Source organism: Xyrauchen texanus, chromosome 3, assembly GCF_025860055.1.
Source record: "Xyrauchen texanus isolate HMW12.3.18 chromosome 3, RBS_HiC_50CHRs, whole genome shotgun sequence".
In the NCBI taxonomy this organism is placed as follows: Eukaryota; Metazoa; Chordata; class Actinopteri; order Cypriniformes; family Catostomidae; genus Xyrauchen; species Xyrauchen texanus.
This window is the reverse complement of record NC_068278.1, coordinates 59,856,141-59,875,996: the sequence shown is the minus strand read 5'-3', so window position 1 is coordinate 59,875,996 and position 19,856 is coordinate 59,856,141. Positions and strand designations below refer to the sequence as shown.

At 40.4% G+C, this 19,856-nt stretch overlaps 1 protein-coding gene across 2 annotated transcripts in view; it reads right to left on the bottom strand.

The window, feature by feature from the left end:
- LOC127625456 (far upstream element-binding protein 3-like) overlaps positions 1–13,090 on the bottom strand; it is a 45,429-nt gene extending 32,339 nt beyond the window's left edge. For both annotated transcript variants that reach the window (XM_052100762.1, XM_052100768.1), the window contains exons 1-2: positions 12,961–13,090; positions 488–596 (exon numbers count right to left, since the gene is read on the bottom strand). In XM_052100762.1, coding sequence (XP_051956722.1) covers positions 488–596; positions 12,961–13,059 — 208 coding nt within the window. In that variant the 5' untranslated portion in view covers positions 13,060–13,090. The remainder of the gene's footprint in view (positions 1–487; positions 597–12,960) is intronic.
- Positions 13,091–19,856: the final 6,766 nt, after the last annotated feature.

The window sequence follows — 19,856 nt, the reverse complement described above, 5'->3', positions numbered from 1 at the left end:
CTTTTTGGATTGAAAGCAGAATATTGACGCTTGGGTTAAAAGCTTGTATCAAAAACAATTCCACTCCGTTACATTCGTCAATCTTACAATACTGTTAGTAAATCAAACCAGTCGTGTGTGGTATTTTTAAACACTGTACAACACCAAATCAAGACTCGAAAGACCCAAATGAGCAGCGCCACGGCGACAGAAACAAGTTTCACTTCCTGTAAGATGCGAGTCTCACAGCTCAAGGCTTTCCACTGGTTTCTCTGCGGTCGTGTTTTGAAGTATGATACTTCCACACGCAAGTGTCAATCAATGTGTCACGCTGATAACGCTGTCAAAGGTCAACGCTTCAAATAGTCCTGCATTGATTTAAACTTCACTATCTACTTATTTAACAGTCAGTGGACACGCATGCAACATTAACAGCGCTGGTAAAGTTCAAAAAGTGGCATTTTGTAATCAGAACTTATTCAGAATTATACCAAATAATATGTCTTACCTCCTTCGTCCAATGAGCGTTTCTGGCCTCCGTACCCATAGAGCGAGGCATCGATAACTGGAGAAGTGTTGTTCAGATGGGTCATCTGCTCTCCACCAATTTTACCAATCTGTAAGAGAGCAAACACGTGAGAAACATGCTTACATGCCTCGACCTGTGAACACATGAGGAAGGCATGCAGGTTTGTGCGTTTGAGGGATCAGAATACTAGTGTTTCTCAAGACTATTGATTATCACCAATGTTAAAGCTCAAATGGCATTTTTGCACCACTGTTGACCATCGACTCTAAACTAGCTTACAAAAGTATTTCAAAAGAAGAAAATAAATACACAATTAGCTTTAACAGAAACGTTTTTTTCATCACAGCTGTTTTAGATTGCGATCAAATATTTTAACTTAAAAGCAGCTTTTAATCATTTTTTAGACAATTACTTTGTAGCTCACTTTTCATAACTATCGTCCGATAACTGCTGAAGAGCTGCGCTCGCACACGGATGTCTGACAATCCAAAGCACATCTTCACAAAAGCACATTTTTACACTCTAGCATGGCCGTTCTCCATTCAAGAGTATAGCGTTTCAGAAAATTACACAAAATTGAGGCATCCAAAAGAAGTCATTTTGACATAAAAAAACACTTCCTAATGCAATGTGTCCAATTACAGGAGTCCAAAATGTTTAACCCTTTAAGCTCTAAAGATGTTTAAGGATTCCCTGTTTCAGTGGCATACCCAAAATTAAAGAGTAACTAAACCCTAAACCAACTTTTTTTAGTTAATGATCTGTAAGCATGGGGCTTTATTAGTACTGGTCATTGATTCAAGTAATTTTTTTGACATTTGTGTATAAAGTGTTTTAATTCTACAATATATGGTGTAAAAACGTCTGAGTGCTGCCCTCTTCAGGTTGAACGGTGGCTACTGCAGTTGAATTTTCCTATTGGCTGTTGCGGTACTTCGTGACGTAAGCGGTGACAGCTGACGTAAGCAGGTTCCAGCTCACCACGCCAGATTCATGTACATGTCGTCTTGCGACCGTGTGAGGAATAATAATAACAGAGTCTGACAGCAGCTGTCAATTAATCCGTCACTACGAGTCTCAGGTGCCCCCCCGCTCAGCCCCGCACTCGGTTCGTTCCCTCTATCCCCGCCGGGGTCTGCCCACTTTTCCTGCATTTTCAAATATTTCTAGTGGGTGGAGTCAGACTCTGAGCAGGTGTTTAGTTACCCTTTAAAGATTAAAGAAAAAAAATATATAATAATTTTCATTGTTACAAAAAACTTTAATGATATAGATGATACATTCGGAGACTCTTGAGCCAAAAATTAACTTTTTTCCCTTATTTTTCTGATTTGGCATTATATATCTCTGGGTGTAAATAAGGGGGCAACATAAAATGCTTGTCTTCTGATGATCATGTCTTCTGTATCTGAGGATAATATTGTGTTGATACGACAAAGCGATCAAAAGTTCCAACATTACAAATATAATGTATCATAGTGTTCAAAAACATCTCCAAACAAATAAAAGATAATAATTGTACATAAGAACTAATTACACATGCAAACACAACAATGACTAAAGGTTTGCATAGCATGCAGACATGATTTTAGTCATGAGATTTCACAGAATGAGTTTCATTCTGTGTCATTTGAGTCATCATTGAGTTTGTGTCGTGTATTTGGCGCCATCTCCTGGTGGTCATATGTAACATTGTGCTTCATGTGGATTATCTAATGATCTATACATCTGATTATCTTGTGTGTGGACTCGATTGAAAGATAAATCACAGACTCGAAATAATTTATTTTTATTATACCGGGTTGTGATGCTGCACACCTGTCCCCTAATCAGGCTAATCAAGCCCTCGAGAGGGATAAAGGCGACCGGAGGCGGAAGTTCGAGAGAGTGTGTTACGGGCAACTGCTCTGCATGCGTTTACGCTCCTGTCTTTGTTTTATTAAAAGATTATTTATATTGTCAAGCCGGTTCTCGCCGCCTCCTTTCCACTGAACTTTGTTACAATGGTGTTATTCAAGTTTAAATTTAGTTTGAATTCCCACATCGCTTTAAAGTAACGACTATTGGATCATTAAAATAACGTTAAACATTGAATTATTAAACCAACTCGCCGTGTGGACGAGTGTAAACCAGCCGCCAACCAAAGACCATTTTTGACCAAGGAAAAACACTAATAAGTAATTTGTTATGCATTATGCTAGCACATTTTTAGCATGTATTAACCCTTCGCTAGGCAATTCTAGTATGTGTTAGCATGGTGTTAACACTTTTTTAGCATGTTTTAGCACTTCGCTAGGTGATGCTAACATGTGTTAGTAAGATGCTAGCTCGTTTTTAGCATGTTTTAACAATTCGCTAGGTGATGCTAGCATGCTATACTTCGCTAGGCGATGCTAACATGTGTTAGCATGGCGCTAACACGTTTTTAACACTTCGCTAGGAGATGATAGCATGTGTTATTAAGATGCTAGCTCGTTTTTAGCATGTTTTAACACTTCGCTAGGTGATGCTAGCACGTTTTAAGCATGATTAGAACTTCGCTAGGCGATACTAACATGTGGTAACATGATGCTAGCACATTTTTAACATGTTTTAAAACTTCACTAGGCGATGCTAACATGTGTTAGCATGATGCTAGCACGTTTTTAACATGTTTTAGAACTTCGCTAGGCGATACTAACATGTGGTAGCATGATGCTTGCACGTTTTTTTGAATGTTTTAGGGTGTGGCTATGAAGATTTTAGGTCATTACTTATTGTCTGCTTGATAATATAAATCCTCTGAGGGAGAGACGCAGGGCTGTCAGGCCCTTTTTGTCTGTGTGTGTGAAACGTCAGTTGGGATTTAAATTTCTGAACATTCCGCAATGTTAAGTCAATGTACTGTACTTAAAAATGCCCAACCAGGGACAAGAGTTGAAAATTAGCATTAGCTATAAACTCCATATGCCGCGCATCAGTTACAGGCTTTGTATTGTAACTATGTTTGACTGTATGGTCCCTGTTAAATAAATAAAAAAAATAAGGGATTTTTTGGCCACTTTTTCGTCCGCTGTACACCCGATCACCCGTACACCCGATCGCTTAGAAAAGTCATAGTCAAAGACCATTTTTGACCAAGGAAAAACCCTAATAAGTACCTCAAGAGGCCATTACAAGACGACTTGATTGAAAGAGAGAGACAGGTTGGTCTCCACCTCTTCCCTCCAGCTAAACCCTCTTTCTGCTGGGAAGGAATGCCAGCTATGTGAGCGCATGGATAAACGGGTGACCCAAGGGAAAGGCTGGAGAAGGTAAACAGCAGTCAGATGGAATTCGCCAGAACAACTGTCCACTTGTTGGCCACTTGGGGGTGGACGCATATGACGGCGCACCAATGGATCGGGGTATTTCTACCATTATAGAGGGGGTAGCACAGTTGGGTGGGATTGTTTCCTCCGAGTAAACGCTCAAGGAGTGAACTCAATGTAGGTCAGAGTCCATTAATTACCTATGATGCAACAGGCATGTCAGCGTGTGCTCAGCACCCAACAAGAACCGGGCAGATACCTCCATGTTGAAGAGCAACAATGCATTTAATTATGGGAGGGTAAACGAGATTGTTTACTTTTACAACTCTATGATAGCACTCAGGGTTTATTGCTAATGAACATGGCCTATTAATAATGTTTCAACAGTGACCATTTATGCTGTAATATCATGAATCCCATGCCATTACTTTCGACATGGGTAAACTGTGATCTTCAATCCAACTCGGCCTCTGGCAATGATTACGCAACATGTTCACAAGCACGTCATTAGAAAGCAAACATCAAATAGGCACCAACTTCTGTTGCAGAATGATGCATAGCATGCTATGGATAAGTGCACTGTGACACACTGAGAAATCATGTCTTGAAGTACGCCAACACCAACCAGCGGAGATGCCAGGTTTTCCACAAACGCTATAAAACGGCCCTGTGATTCTGGAATGGAGCCCAGATCTATTCTTTTTCCCAGTCGAGTTGATAAAAGCTAAATGCACAGGGCATCCAGGCCACTTTCAAACATGAGGGTGGACAGACAGCTGAGCAGTAAGACAGCAGAGGAAAAGTTAAAGCTGGCCACAGGTGTCCGCCCTGTGCGTACAAGGCCGTGTGCGCCACATGTTACGAAATGGAGGCAATGCCACATACAGACGTACATGTGCTCTGTACAACTCTAGAAACATTTCAAAGTAGTTTGTAGTTTTAAACCAATTCTGCTCCAGTAGCATTAATAACAGCAGCAACAATAACAACAATAATAACTAGATGCTTGCCGTGGCAAAACTCGTCAAATAGCATTTCCTAACTTGTTGCTAAGCACTAAAATAATGGTCATAGAATGTTGCTAGCATGTGTTTTTCATGATGATAGCATGTAGGTTTTATCGTTTTTAGCATGTTTTAACACTTCGCTAGGCGATGCTAGCATGATGCTAGCACATTTTTAGCATGTTTTAACACTTCGCTAGACAATGCTAACATGTGTTAGCATGATGCTAGCACATTTTTAGCACCTCGCTAGGCAATTCCAATATGTGTTGAAATGGTGTTAGCATGTTTTAGCACTTCGCTAGGCGATGTTAGCATGCGTTAGTAAGATGCTAGCTCATTTTTAGCATGTTTTAGCACTTCGCTAGGCGATGCTAACGTGTGTTAGCATGATGCTAGCACATATTTAGCATGTTTTAGCACTTCGCTAGGCGATGCTAGCATGTGTTAGCATGATGCTAGCATGTTTTTAGCATGTTTTGGAACTTCCCTAGGCAATGCTAGCATGTGTTAGCATGATGCTAGCACGTTTTATTTTATGTTTTAGTGTGTGGCTATGACGATTTTAGGTCATTACTTATTCCCTGCTTGATAATATAAATCCTTTGAGGGAGAGAGAGAGGGAGAGACGCAGGGCTGTTTGGGATTTAAAATTTCTGAACATTCCGCAATGTTAAGTCAATGGGACTTTTTTGTCCACTTTTGTCCGCTGTGTGAACATCGTACACCCGATCGCTTAGAAAAGTCATAGCAGACGTGTCCTCAATAGGCCATTCGATTTGACCTCATTTGTGGGTCTACGCTAAACGGTGCAGGACGAGTTAGGTGCGAAGTTTTGTACGGAGGAAGAAGAAGAATTATAATAAGTATTTCCCTGAAATATGACCAAAATTCTAATTATATGGGTTCACAAGGTGGCAACACTCACATTTGAGCCAAAGCGTTCACAAAGAAACGCCACCAAAAACAACAACAGTGCTTAGAGCTTTACGGCGAGGTCACGTTTACCTCAACATGGTGGAAAACAGTCAATGCTGCTTGATCGTGAATTTTGCGTGATTGGGACTTTTGTAGGAGAAAAATGTCCCCTCGCTTAATTCACGTAGAGTTCAAGTTTGGTGAATATGCCCCATTGACCAATAGGAAGCTGCTTGCTTTGGCAATGACCTCAATGTGGGCGGTGCTTCGTCCACAGCTACACTGAATATTCATAATGGACAAGGATTTCATTTTGGCGCATTTTAGCGCAAGTTTCTTTTTAAAGGGGTCATGCCACACTTATTATTTTAATGTTCCTTGAGGTTCACTTATAATTTTAATAATGTTTTTTTTGCTCAGCGTTACTGGGCGGGGCTACGGAAGCTATAAGGTAAAATAGACGTTTGATACTTTGTTGTGGAGGTGGTCAGATGCAAATGTTTACCACAGTGAGACATCACAATATGGAGGAAGTGGAGTACGAGTCGTTTTGGTAGCTTTGTCAACAAATGCTCTTTTTATAGTGAGAAGGAAGTTTTGAGTTCTGAAACTTACAGTATGTTTTTATAACACAATGACCCCTTACATGTTCAAAAGATCAAAGGGACATTTGATTCTTCATGTCATGACTAACATGAAGTTGCTTGGTTTAGCAGTGACCTCAGTGTGGGCGGGGCTTCGTAATATTTACAATGGACAAGGATATTTTAGATGCACGTTTATTACCTATAACGGTGCCATAATAGTACTAAAAAAACTCAAGCTACAGAATACTGCCGGTGTAACAGTAATAATGTTTCGTTCTTCATATGGGCAAAAATAATCATCTAAAAAAATTATTATTTTTAAATCAAACATAAAACAAAGGCAATCGGAGTAAAACGCAAAATAGGTTTTTTTTTTTTGAAATGGTAATGTTATTTATTGAAGCAAAAAAGTTATCCAATACCAACCGGGCATGTGTGAAAAAGTATTTGCCCTGTGTGGAAGACAGGGGTCCCGTTACATCTGCCGTAAATCAAACACAGAATTCCACAAAAAGAACATCACACCTGCGGTCGAGCATGGCGGGGGTAGTGTGATGGTGTCGGGATGCTTTACTGCTTCAGGGCGACTTACAAAATCCTAAAGGAGAACGTCCTGTCATCCATCCGTGAGTTGAAGCTCAAGCACAACTGGATTATGCAGCAACACAATGATCCAAAGCACAGGAGTAAGTCCATCTCTGAATGACTCAAAAGAAGCTAAATTAAAGTTTTTGAGTGGCCAAGTCAAAGTCCTGACTTGAACCTGAATGAGATGCGGTGGCAGGACCTTAAACGGGCAGTTCATGCTCGAAAACCTTCCAGTGTGTCTGAACTAAAGCAGTTCTGCAAAGAGGGGTGGGCCAGAATCCCAGCACAGCGTTGTGAAAGACTGATCTCCAGTTATCGGACGCGTTTGATGCAGTTGTTGCTGCTAAAGGCGACACAACCAGCTATTAAGTTTAAGGGGGCACTTAGTTTTTCACATGGGTGATACAGGTGTTGGATAAAATTTTTGCTTCAATAAAAAAAAAAAAAAATATATATATTCGAAAACGGAATTTTGGTTGTAAACTTTGAGGGACGTAGTACCCAAGAGTGCTACAGCATATCAGCTTCGGCACAATCGGCCTCAAGGTGGCGCTATAGAGAACATGTTTACGTTTTGGCAAATAACTCCTAAACCGTCTGTCACACACTCAAGTGTCGAAGATTAACAAAATTGTCTCCGATATATCTCCGAACATATTTACGGGCAAATTGGCGTTATTTTTTTAGACATTTCCTTTGAAGCAAAGAATTGTAGGTCGTGAGTGCCCATGAAGGATACACCTCATGCATCCACCGAATTCCCATGAAAGAAGGTCGCATTCGAAGTGTCCTTCCTACTTTTCTGAAACGAGACAGCCTCGATGACATATGCGGCCGACAAATGCGACTTCCGGAGGACGCAGCCTTCTTAACGAGATACAGCCATAGACAACAGGACATTCGGAGGATGCGCGCAAAGTCACGAAAAATATCAACTACAGGGGGCACCAAGTAAAAAAAATATCCGCAAACGTATAATCAACGAACTTGAAAATTGCCATCTTGTAGGGGCCAAAGTCTAACATATCATACAATATCAGTCGGACAAATAAAAAAACATGGCCCCCAGCAGCCAATCAAAGTTCAGCAGCTAATAACATCAAATCTGAATGGCCGACCATCACAAAATTTGAGATATTTGTAGACAGTGTCAGAATGAGGCTGAGTCCCAAGTTTTATTAAAATTGGCCACAAGGTGGCGCTATAGCAAGGACATTTACGTTTTCACCAATAACTCCACAACAGTTGAATAATCTCAAAATTCATTTTTCCTCTAATTCCTTGCACCAAGACCTACAAAATGTATATCAACGTTTTATTGCATTTTATAATATGTTTACAGTATTCTAATTTTCTAAAAAGCAACTTTTTCTAAATCCTCCTAGGCCGTATATCTGTATATCACAAAATTGGTGTGTCTACTATGAACCCTCCTGACAAGAATTTTGATTCGTCGAAGTGTTGCGAAGATAAGCCAACGATTGGTCAGGTATTGTCCATTTTGTAGGTATTGACCAATATCTACCAAAAGTCAAAATGATACGAAACTTCCTACACATACACATTTTGAGTCTGCATGCAAAATCACGAAAACATTCGCCTATAGGTGGCGCTACACCAAACAAAATTCTCATAACTACGCAACTGTATTATCAATGAAGTTGAAAATTCGTATGCTTCTTGTAGGGGCCAAATGCGAACATATCCTACAATATGACAAATAAAACATGGCCGTCAGCAGCCAATCAAATTTAAGCAAAATGACTGTATAAATGATTGTATATTATCAAATGTTACCTGCTATTTTGAACTACATCTAGGACTCCCTTAGTCAATAATCAAAGAAAAGTTGAACTTTAGTTATTTATTTAGGGGTTGCATATCATGTGGGTGACCAAGTGTATCCAAAAGCCTACAATTCCTAAAATAAACATCGGAAGTAGGAGTGGCCAATTTTACGTAAATGGCTATTACTCTTGAAGGAAATGAGATATCTTCACCAAACTTGGCATGCTTATGTAAGAGGTCAATTTTTGGTCGCCCATAAAAGTAGGCGCAGTTTAGCCACTTGGTGGCGCTATAATACCAAAAAAAACATGACATTCATGCATGTTAAAAAACATGGCCGCCATCAGCCAATCAAATTTCAGCAGCTATTACATAAGATTAACAATGACTCATCGGAACGAAACTTGGTGGACCTATTTGAATCTTGGTCTGAGAGGGTTGTAGGTTTTTTTGTAGGTGTTAATGGCTGTATATAATGCAGTGTTGTGAAAAAACACAAGTAATATACATCACCTGATAGCTCTTCTCCTTCTACACAAATTGGCCTCAAGAAGCATTGGTGTCTATCAAACCGGTCGGTAAATATTTCAGATAATGTTAAAAACCTACTTTTCCGAACTAGTCCTAGGTTTTTTGCCCGATCAGAACCAAACCAGTGCAGAAATATACTCCGGAGTCTGATTACCAATAATTATTTAAAAAAAAGTTACAATTTAAGGGGTTAAGGGGTGCCAAAAAATTCTTAAAGGGCAGGCTATTTTTACTAAAATGGCTATAACGCCCGAACGAAATGAGATATTTTCACGAAACTCGGTACACGTGTATGAGGTCAAACTGAGGTCACTGTATAAAAACAGCGGAGTTTGGCCACTTTGTGGTTCTATAACATGAAAAAAACCTGAAAACAGCTCTAACTACACAACCATTAGTCTGATTGAGTTGAAAATCGGCATGCATCGTCTTTGTCTAAGGTGCCATGACTGTCAAAAAACATTTGAACTTTACCCTTTGGGTAGCTATAATTTAGAAAATGGGCGTGGTCAGGTGTACAAATAAACCCATAATTCCTAAACAAAAACTCAGAACTTCACGAAATTAGGTGAGCACATGCGACATGTGCTCACCTAATGCGATCTAAACAAGCATGCAGACTTTTATGGAGATCGGGCTATAGGGGGCGCTATGAGCTTTAATAACCATGCATTTCCTTAATTGCCTGTATTTGCTGTAAATGGTCTATTCCATCTATAATCTAGGTGGTTCCGTTCTTGCCAAATAAAACATAATACCTTTTTACGCATGTGCTTAAAGGCCTTAAACCCCATTAATTGCTGCTCGCAGCTATATTTATTATTATTTGCAGGGCAAAGGCTTTTTAAAAGCACTGTATGTAAGTACCTACCTAATGCTTATGCAGTGAGACGCTTATAAGAGCAAGGCAAGGCATAGTCAAGACACAACTGCCAATGATTTACACCTCTGAGGGCCGTTCACTCCAAACGCGTGTTTTTCCATGTAAAAATGCGCCGGACGTCTGACTATTAGCGTCATGTCTCGCTATTTTACATTTTGCATTTCTCCTATTGTGTTCTACAGAACGAAAAACATTTATACAGGTTTGGAACAACAGGAGTTAGATTAAAGTTTTAATCCCTTTAATTTTATTTATTTAGTTAGTTAGCTTACACGAATACAATTTTATTTCCTGTGATCACTGATGCAGCATTATTGAATATTTATTAAACTTCAACTTGCACTAGAATGATATTCAGTGACTGCATATTTGCAATTAGTTAACTAAAATGAAGAATAATTACCAAAAGTGGTTAAACTATATAAAGATGCACTACATTTTTGAGGTAGACAGATCTATCGGTTTTACCGATTAGGGCATGCAAAGAAAAACGCAACTATATGTAAACGTGCCCTATCAGCACATCTACAACTTCACATCTTGTGAATAAATATAAACTTTATTCCCAATTAAAACTCATCAGGTGAAATATATAAACAAACTAAAGGTTGACCGATGGTGGATTTGGCCGCTAACGGTAACCAACGGTAACGGTGGTTGAAAAGGCAGATAACCGATTAATCATCCAAACATTTTTAAATTTGACTAAAGCTTCGTTTCTTAAATAAAAAGCATTGTAACGGAGCCAAATCTCCATTTAAAATGTATTGGGCACGTTCATAGTTAAAAGTCCCACATTATGCACCATCTGTTAATAAATCGTTTATCAGCATTTCCACCGCGTTAGTTATCTTTTCGGCAAAAACCAATATCGGTCGACCTCTAGTTTTTGTACATAGATACTTTACCAGATGAGGTTTAATGACGAATAAGGTTTATTATTCACAAGTTCGAGACACAATATGTGCTGACGGGGCACGTTTCCATTTAATCACATTTTTCGATGCATGTCCTCGCTTCAGTTTAGACACTCATCTAATTAAATAACTAACTACGCATTGAAGAGGATACAAATACAGATGAATACGTTCAATAATGAAAGATTGTTTAAAAAAAATTTAATATCGGCAACTATTGGCATATATTTTTTGCCGATACCACGATAGTTTCGAAAAGCAACTATCGGCACTGATTAATCGTTAAAACCGATATATCGTTCTACCTCTAATACATGCAACGATAAAGATCCTAACAGCTGAAAGTACTCATCTCAGCAGATACACTGCTTGAATGATGTTTTTGTGAATGTTAAAATAGAGAATATCACTAAAAGTACTAAAACAACTAACAGTACTGGTAATCAAAGTGCTTTTCAACAGAAGCACAAGGACACACTGGCATGGTTGACTTTCTGCCGTGGGAAGAGCTGATAAAAACTACATTTTTCCATGATCGCGCGCACGCGCACACACACCTATTTTTAATGTGCAACACACACACACACTCTGACAAAGTGTGTGTGCATAAGTTTGTGTGTGTGTGTAAGTATGTACATATAAATGTGTGCGAGTGTAAGAATGCGTGTAAGTATGTTTAAATGTGAGTGTGTAAGTATGTGTGTGTGCACGTGTGTGTAAGTATGTGTGTGTGCACGTGTGTGTAAGTATGTGTGTGTGCACGTGTGTGAAAGTATGTTTAAATGTGAGTGTGTAAGTATGTGTGTGTGCACGTGTGTGTAAGTATGTGTGTGTGCACGTGTGTGAAAGTATGTTTAAATGTGAGTGTGTATGTGTGTGTGCACGTGTGTGAAAGTATGTTTAAATGTGAGTGTGTAAGTATGTGTGTGTGCACGTGTGTGAAAGTATGTTTAAATGTGAGTGTGTAAGTATGTGTGTGTGCACGTGTGTGAAAGTATGTTTAAATGTGAGTGTGTAAGTATGTGTGTGTGCACGTGTGTGAAAGTATGTTTAAATGTGAGTGTGTAAGTATGTGTGTGTGCACGTGTGTGAAAGTATGTTTAAACGCGAGTGTGTAAGTGTGAATGAGTGTAAGTGAAAGTATGTGTTTAAATGTGTGTAAGAATGTGAGTGTATGTGTTTAAATGTGAGTGAGTATGTGTGTGTAAGAATGTGAGAGTGTGTGTGCAAGTAAAAGTATGTGTTTTAATGTGTGTAAAAATGTGAGTGTATGTGTTTAAATGTGAGTGTAAGTGAAAGTATGTTTAAATGCGAGTGTGTAAGTGTGAATGAGTGTAAGTGAAAGTATGTGTTTAAATGTGAGTGAGTATGTGTGTGTAAGAATGCGAGAGTGTGTGTGCAAGTAAAAGTATGTGTTTTAATGTGTGTAAGAATGTGAGTGTATGTGTTTAAATGTGAGTGTGAGTGTAAGAATGTGAGTGTGTGTAAGTGAAAGTATGTTTAAATGTGAGTAAGTTTTACACAACTGTCAGTGTACAACAAACACTTTTAATCTGTGCGCAAATGTTTGCGTGAAATCAGACGCGACGCACAAACGCGTGTTGTGTATCTGTGTGCGCGAGTTTAAAGTTTTGAGGGTTTGTGTTTGACAACAACAGGTTGCAGCAGTTTGTCGCCGGTGTTTTAATTTCTGTAGTAAATACGCACGTAAAGTTGTTGTTCGCAGTTGTCAGCGGTGTTTTGTGAGATTAAAGCGAGTGTAAAATGTGTTTTTGTGGTTGTTGTGTTGTGGCCTTAATCTGTGTGTGCGCGTGTGTGTGTGCTGGAGTTTTAAAGCTCTTGCAGTAGTAGCAGCTAACAGGCTACACACACTTCGAACACACAGTCATTAACAATATACACTCGTATCACATACATTCTCTGATGTACACTCTCGCGTTGTTTACCTGTCGCGCGCGGTGGAACGGGTCCGTGAATCCGTCCGCCTTCATCCCGGGCTGAGCCATCGAGGCCTGTCCCTGCACCAGCTCCGCCATCATCATCATCACCACACACACTTACACATCCACATAAACACACACACAGCACACACAAACTACCCCGGAACAGGAAACACGCGCGCAAACACCGCGAGACTCTCGAGACGCACGAGACTCTGCGAGACTTCACACACGCGCTTCTGCACTTATCAGAGTGTGCTGCTGATTATAAAGTGTGCAATTACAGAGTATTATGTCGTTTCTTTGTCTCTATATCACTAAACTGTACATTATTACATTAACTCGCTAGTTCATATAATTTTTTTTATAATTTACTTTATATTTATTAACCTATATATTAAATTTCACTTAGTATAATGAAAATTATATATTATATATTGTTCCATTCTATTCTATTAAATTACATAATTACATTATATTATATAAAATTACATTATATGATATTATATTACATTAAAATACGTTATATTATAATATATTATTTTAAATTATATTACATCACATTATATTGTATTATTTTATATTTTATTATTTTATATTATATTACATTATATTATATTTTATTATTTTATATTATATTATATTGTATTATTTTATATTATATTGTATTATTTTCTATTACATGATATTATATTATATTATTTTATATTATATCATTTTATTTTATATGATATAATTTTAATATTACATTATATTATATTTTATTATTTTATATTATATTATATTGTATTATTTTATATTATATTACATTATATTATATTTTATTATTTTATTTTATATTGTATTATTTTATATTATATTATATTATTTTATATTACATGATATTATATTATTTTATATTAGATTATATTATTTTATATTATATTACATGATATTATATTATTTTATATTATTTTATATTAGATTATATTATTTTATATTATATTACATTATATTATATTTTATTATTTTATATTAGATTATTTTATTTTATATTAGATTATTTTATTTTATAAGATATTATTTTATATTACATTATATTATATTTTAATATTTTATATTATATTATTTTATATTATATTATATTATATCATTTTATTTTATATTATATTATTTTATATGATATTATTTTATATTACATTACATAATATTTTATTATTTTATATTATATTACATTATATTATTTTATATTAGATTATATTATTTTATATTATATTATTTTATATTAGATTATATTATATTATTTTATATTATATCATTGTATTTTATATGATATAATTTTATATTACATCATATTATATTTTATTATTTTATATTATATTATATTAATTTATATTCCATCCATCCATCCATCTTCAACTGCTTATCCGAAGTCGGGTCGCGGGGGCAGCTGCTCCAGCAGGGGGCCCCAAACTACCCTATCCCGAGCCACATTAACCAGCTCTAACTGGGCGACCCCGAGGCGTTCCCAGGCCAGTGTGGAGATGTAATCTCTCCACCTAGTCCTGGGTCTTCCCCGAGGCCTCCTCCCAGCTGGACGTGCCTGAAACACCTCCCTAGGGAGGCGGCCAGGGGCATCCTTACCAGATGCCCAAACCACCTCAACTGACTCCTTTCAACGCAAAGGAGCAGCTGCTCTACTCCGAGCTCCTCACGGATGACTGAGCTCCTCACCCTATCTCTAAGGGAGAAGCCCGCCACCCTTCTGAGGAAGCCCATTTCGGCCGCTTGTACTCGCGACCTAGTTCTTTCGGTCATGACACAACCTTCATGACCATAGGTGAGGGTAGGAACAAAAATTGACCGGTAGATCGAGAGCTTTGCCTTTCGGCTCAGCTCCCTTTTCGTGACAACGGTGCGATAGAGCGAGTGCAATACCGCCCCTGCTGCCCCGACTCTCCGGCCAACCTCCCGCTCCATTGTCCCCTCACTCGTGAACAAGACCCCGAGGTACTTGAACTCCTTCACTTGGGGCAATACCTCCTTCCCTACCTGGAGTACGCACTCCATCGGTTTCCTGCTGAGAACCATGGCCTCAGATTTAGAGGTGCTAATCCTCATCCCAGCTGCTTCACACTCGACTGCCAAGCGATCCAGTGAGAGCTGAAGGTCACGGACCGATGATGACATGAAGACAACATCATCTGCAAAAAGCAGCGATGAGATCCCCAGCCCACCGAACCAGCACACCTTCCCCACCCTGACTACGCCTCGATATCCTGTCCATGAATATCACAAACAGGATTGGTGACAAAGCGCAGCCTTGGCGGAGACCAACCCCCACATGGAATGAACTTCGACTTTGTGCCGAGGACCCGGACACAGCCCTCGCTTTGGACGTACAGGGATTAGATCGCCCTAAGAAGGACCCCCCACCCCGTACTCCCGCAGCACCTCCCACAGTCTCTCCTGGGGACCCGGTCATACGCCTTCTGCAGATCCACAAAACACATGTAGACCGGATGGGCATACTCCCAGGCCCCCTCCAGGATCCTTGCGAGAGTAAAGATCTGGTCCGTCTGCTCCACGGCCAGGACCGAAAACCGCATTGTTCCTCTTCAATCTGAGGTTCGACAATCGGCCAAACCCTCCTCTCCAGCACCTTGGAGTAAACTTTACCAGGGAGGCTGAGAAGTGTGATACCCCTGTAGTTGGCACACACTCTCTGATCCCCTTTTTGAAGAGGGGAACCACCACCCCGTTCTGCCACTCCTTAGGCTCTGTCCCACATTTCCACGCAATGTTGAAGAGGCGTGTCATCCATGACACCCCCTCCATATCGAAGAGCTTTCAGCATTTCTGGTCGGATCTCATCAATCCCCGGGCTTTGCCACTGCGGAGTTGTTTGACTACCTCAGTGACCTCCCCAGGGAAATAGAATCTGATCCCCCATAATCCTCCGGCTCTGCCTCTACCATAGAGGGCGTGTTGGGATTTAGGAGTTCTTCAAAGTGTTCCTTCCACCGCCCAATAACCTCCTCGGTTGAGGTCAACAGCGTCCCATCTTTGCTGTATACAGCTTGAATGGTTCCCCGCTTCCCCTCCTAAGGTGGCGGACGGTTTTCCAGAAGCACTTTGGTGCGGACCGAAAGTCCTTCTCCATGGCTTCTCTGAACTTTTCCCACACCCACTGCTTTGCCTCCCTCACGGCCGAGGCCGCAGCCCTTCGGGCCTGTCGGTACCTTGCAACTGCCTCCGGAGACCTCCGGGACAACAAATCTCGGAAGGCCTCTTTCTTCAGTCGGACGGCTTCCCTGACCACCAGTGTCCACCACGGTGTTCGAGGGTTACCACCCCTTGCGGCACCTAAAACCTTGAGGCCGCAGCTCTCCACCGCGGCTTCGGCAATGGAAGCTTTGAACATTGCCCACTCCGGTTCAATGTCCCCAACCTCCGCAGGGATGCCTGAAAAGCTCCGCCGAGGTGTGAGTTGAAGATCTCGTGGACAGGGACCTCCTCCAAACGTTCGCAGTTCACCCACGACTACTCGCTTGGGCTTCCCAGGTCTGTCCAGAGTCTTTCCCCACCCCTGACCCAACTCACCACCAGATGGTGATCGGTTGACAGCTCTGCCCCTCTCTTTACCCGAGTGTCCAAAACATATGGCCTCAGATCCGACGACACACGATTACAAAATCGATCATCGACCTTCGGCCTAGGGTGCTCTGGTACCACGCACACTTATGAGCATCCTTATGTTCGAACATGGTGTTTGTTATAGATAATCCATGACTAGCACAGAAATCCAATAACAAACATCCACTTGAGTTCAGATCAGGGAGGCCGTTCCTCCCAATCACGCCTTTCCAGGTGTCCCTGTCATTTCCCACGTGTGTGTTGAAGTCACCCAGCATCACTATGGAGTCCCCTACTGGGGCCCTATTCAGGACTCCATTCAGGGTCTCCAAGAAGGCCGAATACTCTGAACTGCTGTTCGGTGCATATGCACAGACAACAGTCAGAGTTTTCCCCACAACCCGTAGGTGTAGGGAGGCTGACCCTCTCGCCCACCGGGTAAACTCCAACGTAGTGGCGCCAGCCGGGACTCGTGAGTATCCCCACACCGCCCGTCAGCCTCACACCCTGGGAAACTCCAGAGAAGAATAGAGTCCATCCCCTATCCAGGAGTACGGATCCAGAGCCAAAACTGTAGCGCCGATGTAAGCCCCACCAGATCCAACTGGTAACCCTCCACCTCCCTCACTAGTTCCGCTCCTTCCCCCAGTGAGGTGACATTCCACGCCCCCAGAGCAAGCCTTTGCTGCCCGGGTCTGGTCCGCCGAGGCCCACGGCCTTCACTGCCGCCCATATGGCAGCGCACCCGACTCCCGCGGTTCCTCCAGTGGGTGGTGAAAAGTAGGTGGTGGGCCCAAGGGATGTAGAGGGGGTTCCACGCTGCTTCTTCGGGCTGTGCCCGGCCGGGCTCCGTGACAAGCCCGGCCACCAGGCGCCGCCGACGAGCCCTCCATCTGGGCCTGGCTCCAGACAGGGGCCCCGGCTTCCTCCAGGCAGGGTAACTCCTCCTCTTGCCGCTTTTATCCATGAGTCATTTTGAACCATTCTTAGTCTGGCCCCTCACCTGAGACCACTTTGCCTTGGGAGATCCTACCAGGAGCACATGGCTCCAGACAACACAACCCTCAGGATCATAAGGGCACACAAACCTCTCCACCACGATAAGGTGCTGGTTCCCAGAGAGGGATTATTTTATATTATATCATTTTATTTTATATTATATTATTTTATTTTCTATGATATTATTTTATATTATATTATTTTATTTTCTATTATATTATTTTATATTATATTACATATAACAATTTCAGTTTTTCCATTTTCTTTTCAAGATTAAGTGCAGTGGTGGTGGCGTAGTGGTCTAAAGCACATAACTGGTAATCAGAAGGTTACTGGTTCGATCCCCACAGTCACCACCATTGTGTCCTTGATAAAGACACTTAAATCCAGGTTGCTCCGGGGGGATTGTCCCTGTAATAAGTGCACTGTAAGTCACTTTGGATAAAAGCATCTGCCAAATGCATAAATGTAAATGTAAGTGTTCATGTCACTTCAGCAATGTTGTGTACATCTGATTGTGATATCAGTATAGGCCATTGGAAGACACACACACATATATATATATATATATATATATATATACATATATATATATATATATATATATATATATATATATATATATATATATATAATTGAATTGATTTAAATACAAATTGAATTACTTGAGCATTTAGTTATTGGGAAGTGTTTTTAATATTAGTAACACTCTCTAAATATTCATGAGAGTGATCTGACCTGCCTCCTTCTCACTATTATTACACTTTTGTATATTATTGCTGTTACTGCATCTTGTTGCATTTCAATCAATCATATTTGAATATTGATAAGCAACTGATAGGCAATTAATCAATAGAAAGACCATGAAGAACTGTGTTGTGCAATCTGTATCCATTCTTAGTGTTTAGAGAGAGAGAGATAGACCCCGGCCAGAGCATCTACCAGGGCACCGCCCAGAGCTTCAGCACCCACACAGGAGCCACACAGACAGAGATTACACTATAAAAGTCACACAGCTCCTACAGAATACCACACAGCACTGGAACCCCCTCCACAGCAGATCCCGCACCAGCCAGGTGGACAGAGCAGAGCCCAGGTTGTCAGTGGAGCAGCAAACCGAGCCAATCCTGAACTTCAGGACATCCAACGCATGCTGAGTATCATCTGCACTCACTTAATAACTCATAACAAAAAAATAAAAAATATATAAAATAAAACACAACAACAATAACATACACACACACATATAATCTCAGTGTAAAGACAGTGTAAATGTTCATCATTACTCACATTGATTGTATCACTGTTGTTTTTTTTCTTCACTGTTGTGTATTTTGTGTGTTTGTCTTTCTCTGTTCTCAAAATAGCAAACAAACCCTATAGATTCTTTATATTTTGTGATGAAATCACTTAGTATTTCCATGTGGAACATTCAAGGTCTGAACTCTTCAGTTTTTGGCCTAAAGAGCAGAAACTCTGACTTTATGAGAGGAACTGAAGTCTTAGATGTCATCATCTTACAGGAAACCTGGTGTAGAGGAGATGAGTCCACTGGTTGCCCCTCAGGATATAGAGAGATAATACTACCATCAGTCAAACGCACATCAGTCACACAGGGGAGAGACTCAGGAGGGACCATCATCTGGATCAAATCTCAACTGGCCATAGAATTAGTCAAAAGAGAAAAATGTCACCTGTGGCTGAAAATTAAAAAAGGCATCATATCACCATCTCAGCCTGTATTCCTGTGTGCCATATATATATATATATATATATTCCCCCTCTTGAGTCGCCCTATTTCCAAGAAGAAACTTTTCAAAACTTAGAGCGAGAAATCAGCCATTTCCAGGCCCAGGGAAATGTGCTGTTTCTGGGCGATTTAAATCCTAGAACTGGTGTAGAATTAGATTTCATAGAATCAAATGGTGCCCGATTCATTACTGGCAATAACATACAATTTCCTTCTTACCCCCCCAGACACAACGGTGATCAAACAGTAAACTCTCACGGAAGAGTCTGGGTCTGTACATCGTCAATGGAAGACTACGAGGGGACTCGTTCGGGCGGTACACCTACAGTTCAGCTCTTGGTAGTAGCACAGTAGATTACGCAATCACAGATCTGGACCTTTCTTCTTTGAGAGCATTCACAGTCAAACCCTTAACGCCTTTCTCAGACCACAGCCAAATCACCCTGTATATCAAACAGTCTGAAACAACAACCAACACAACCAGCACACCGTATCAAATGAGCCCAATAATATCATTCAAATGGACAGAAAACAGCGT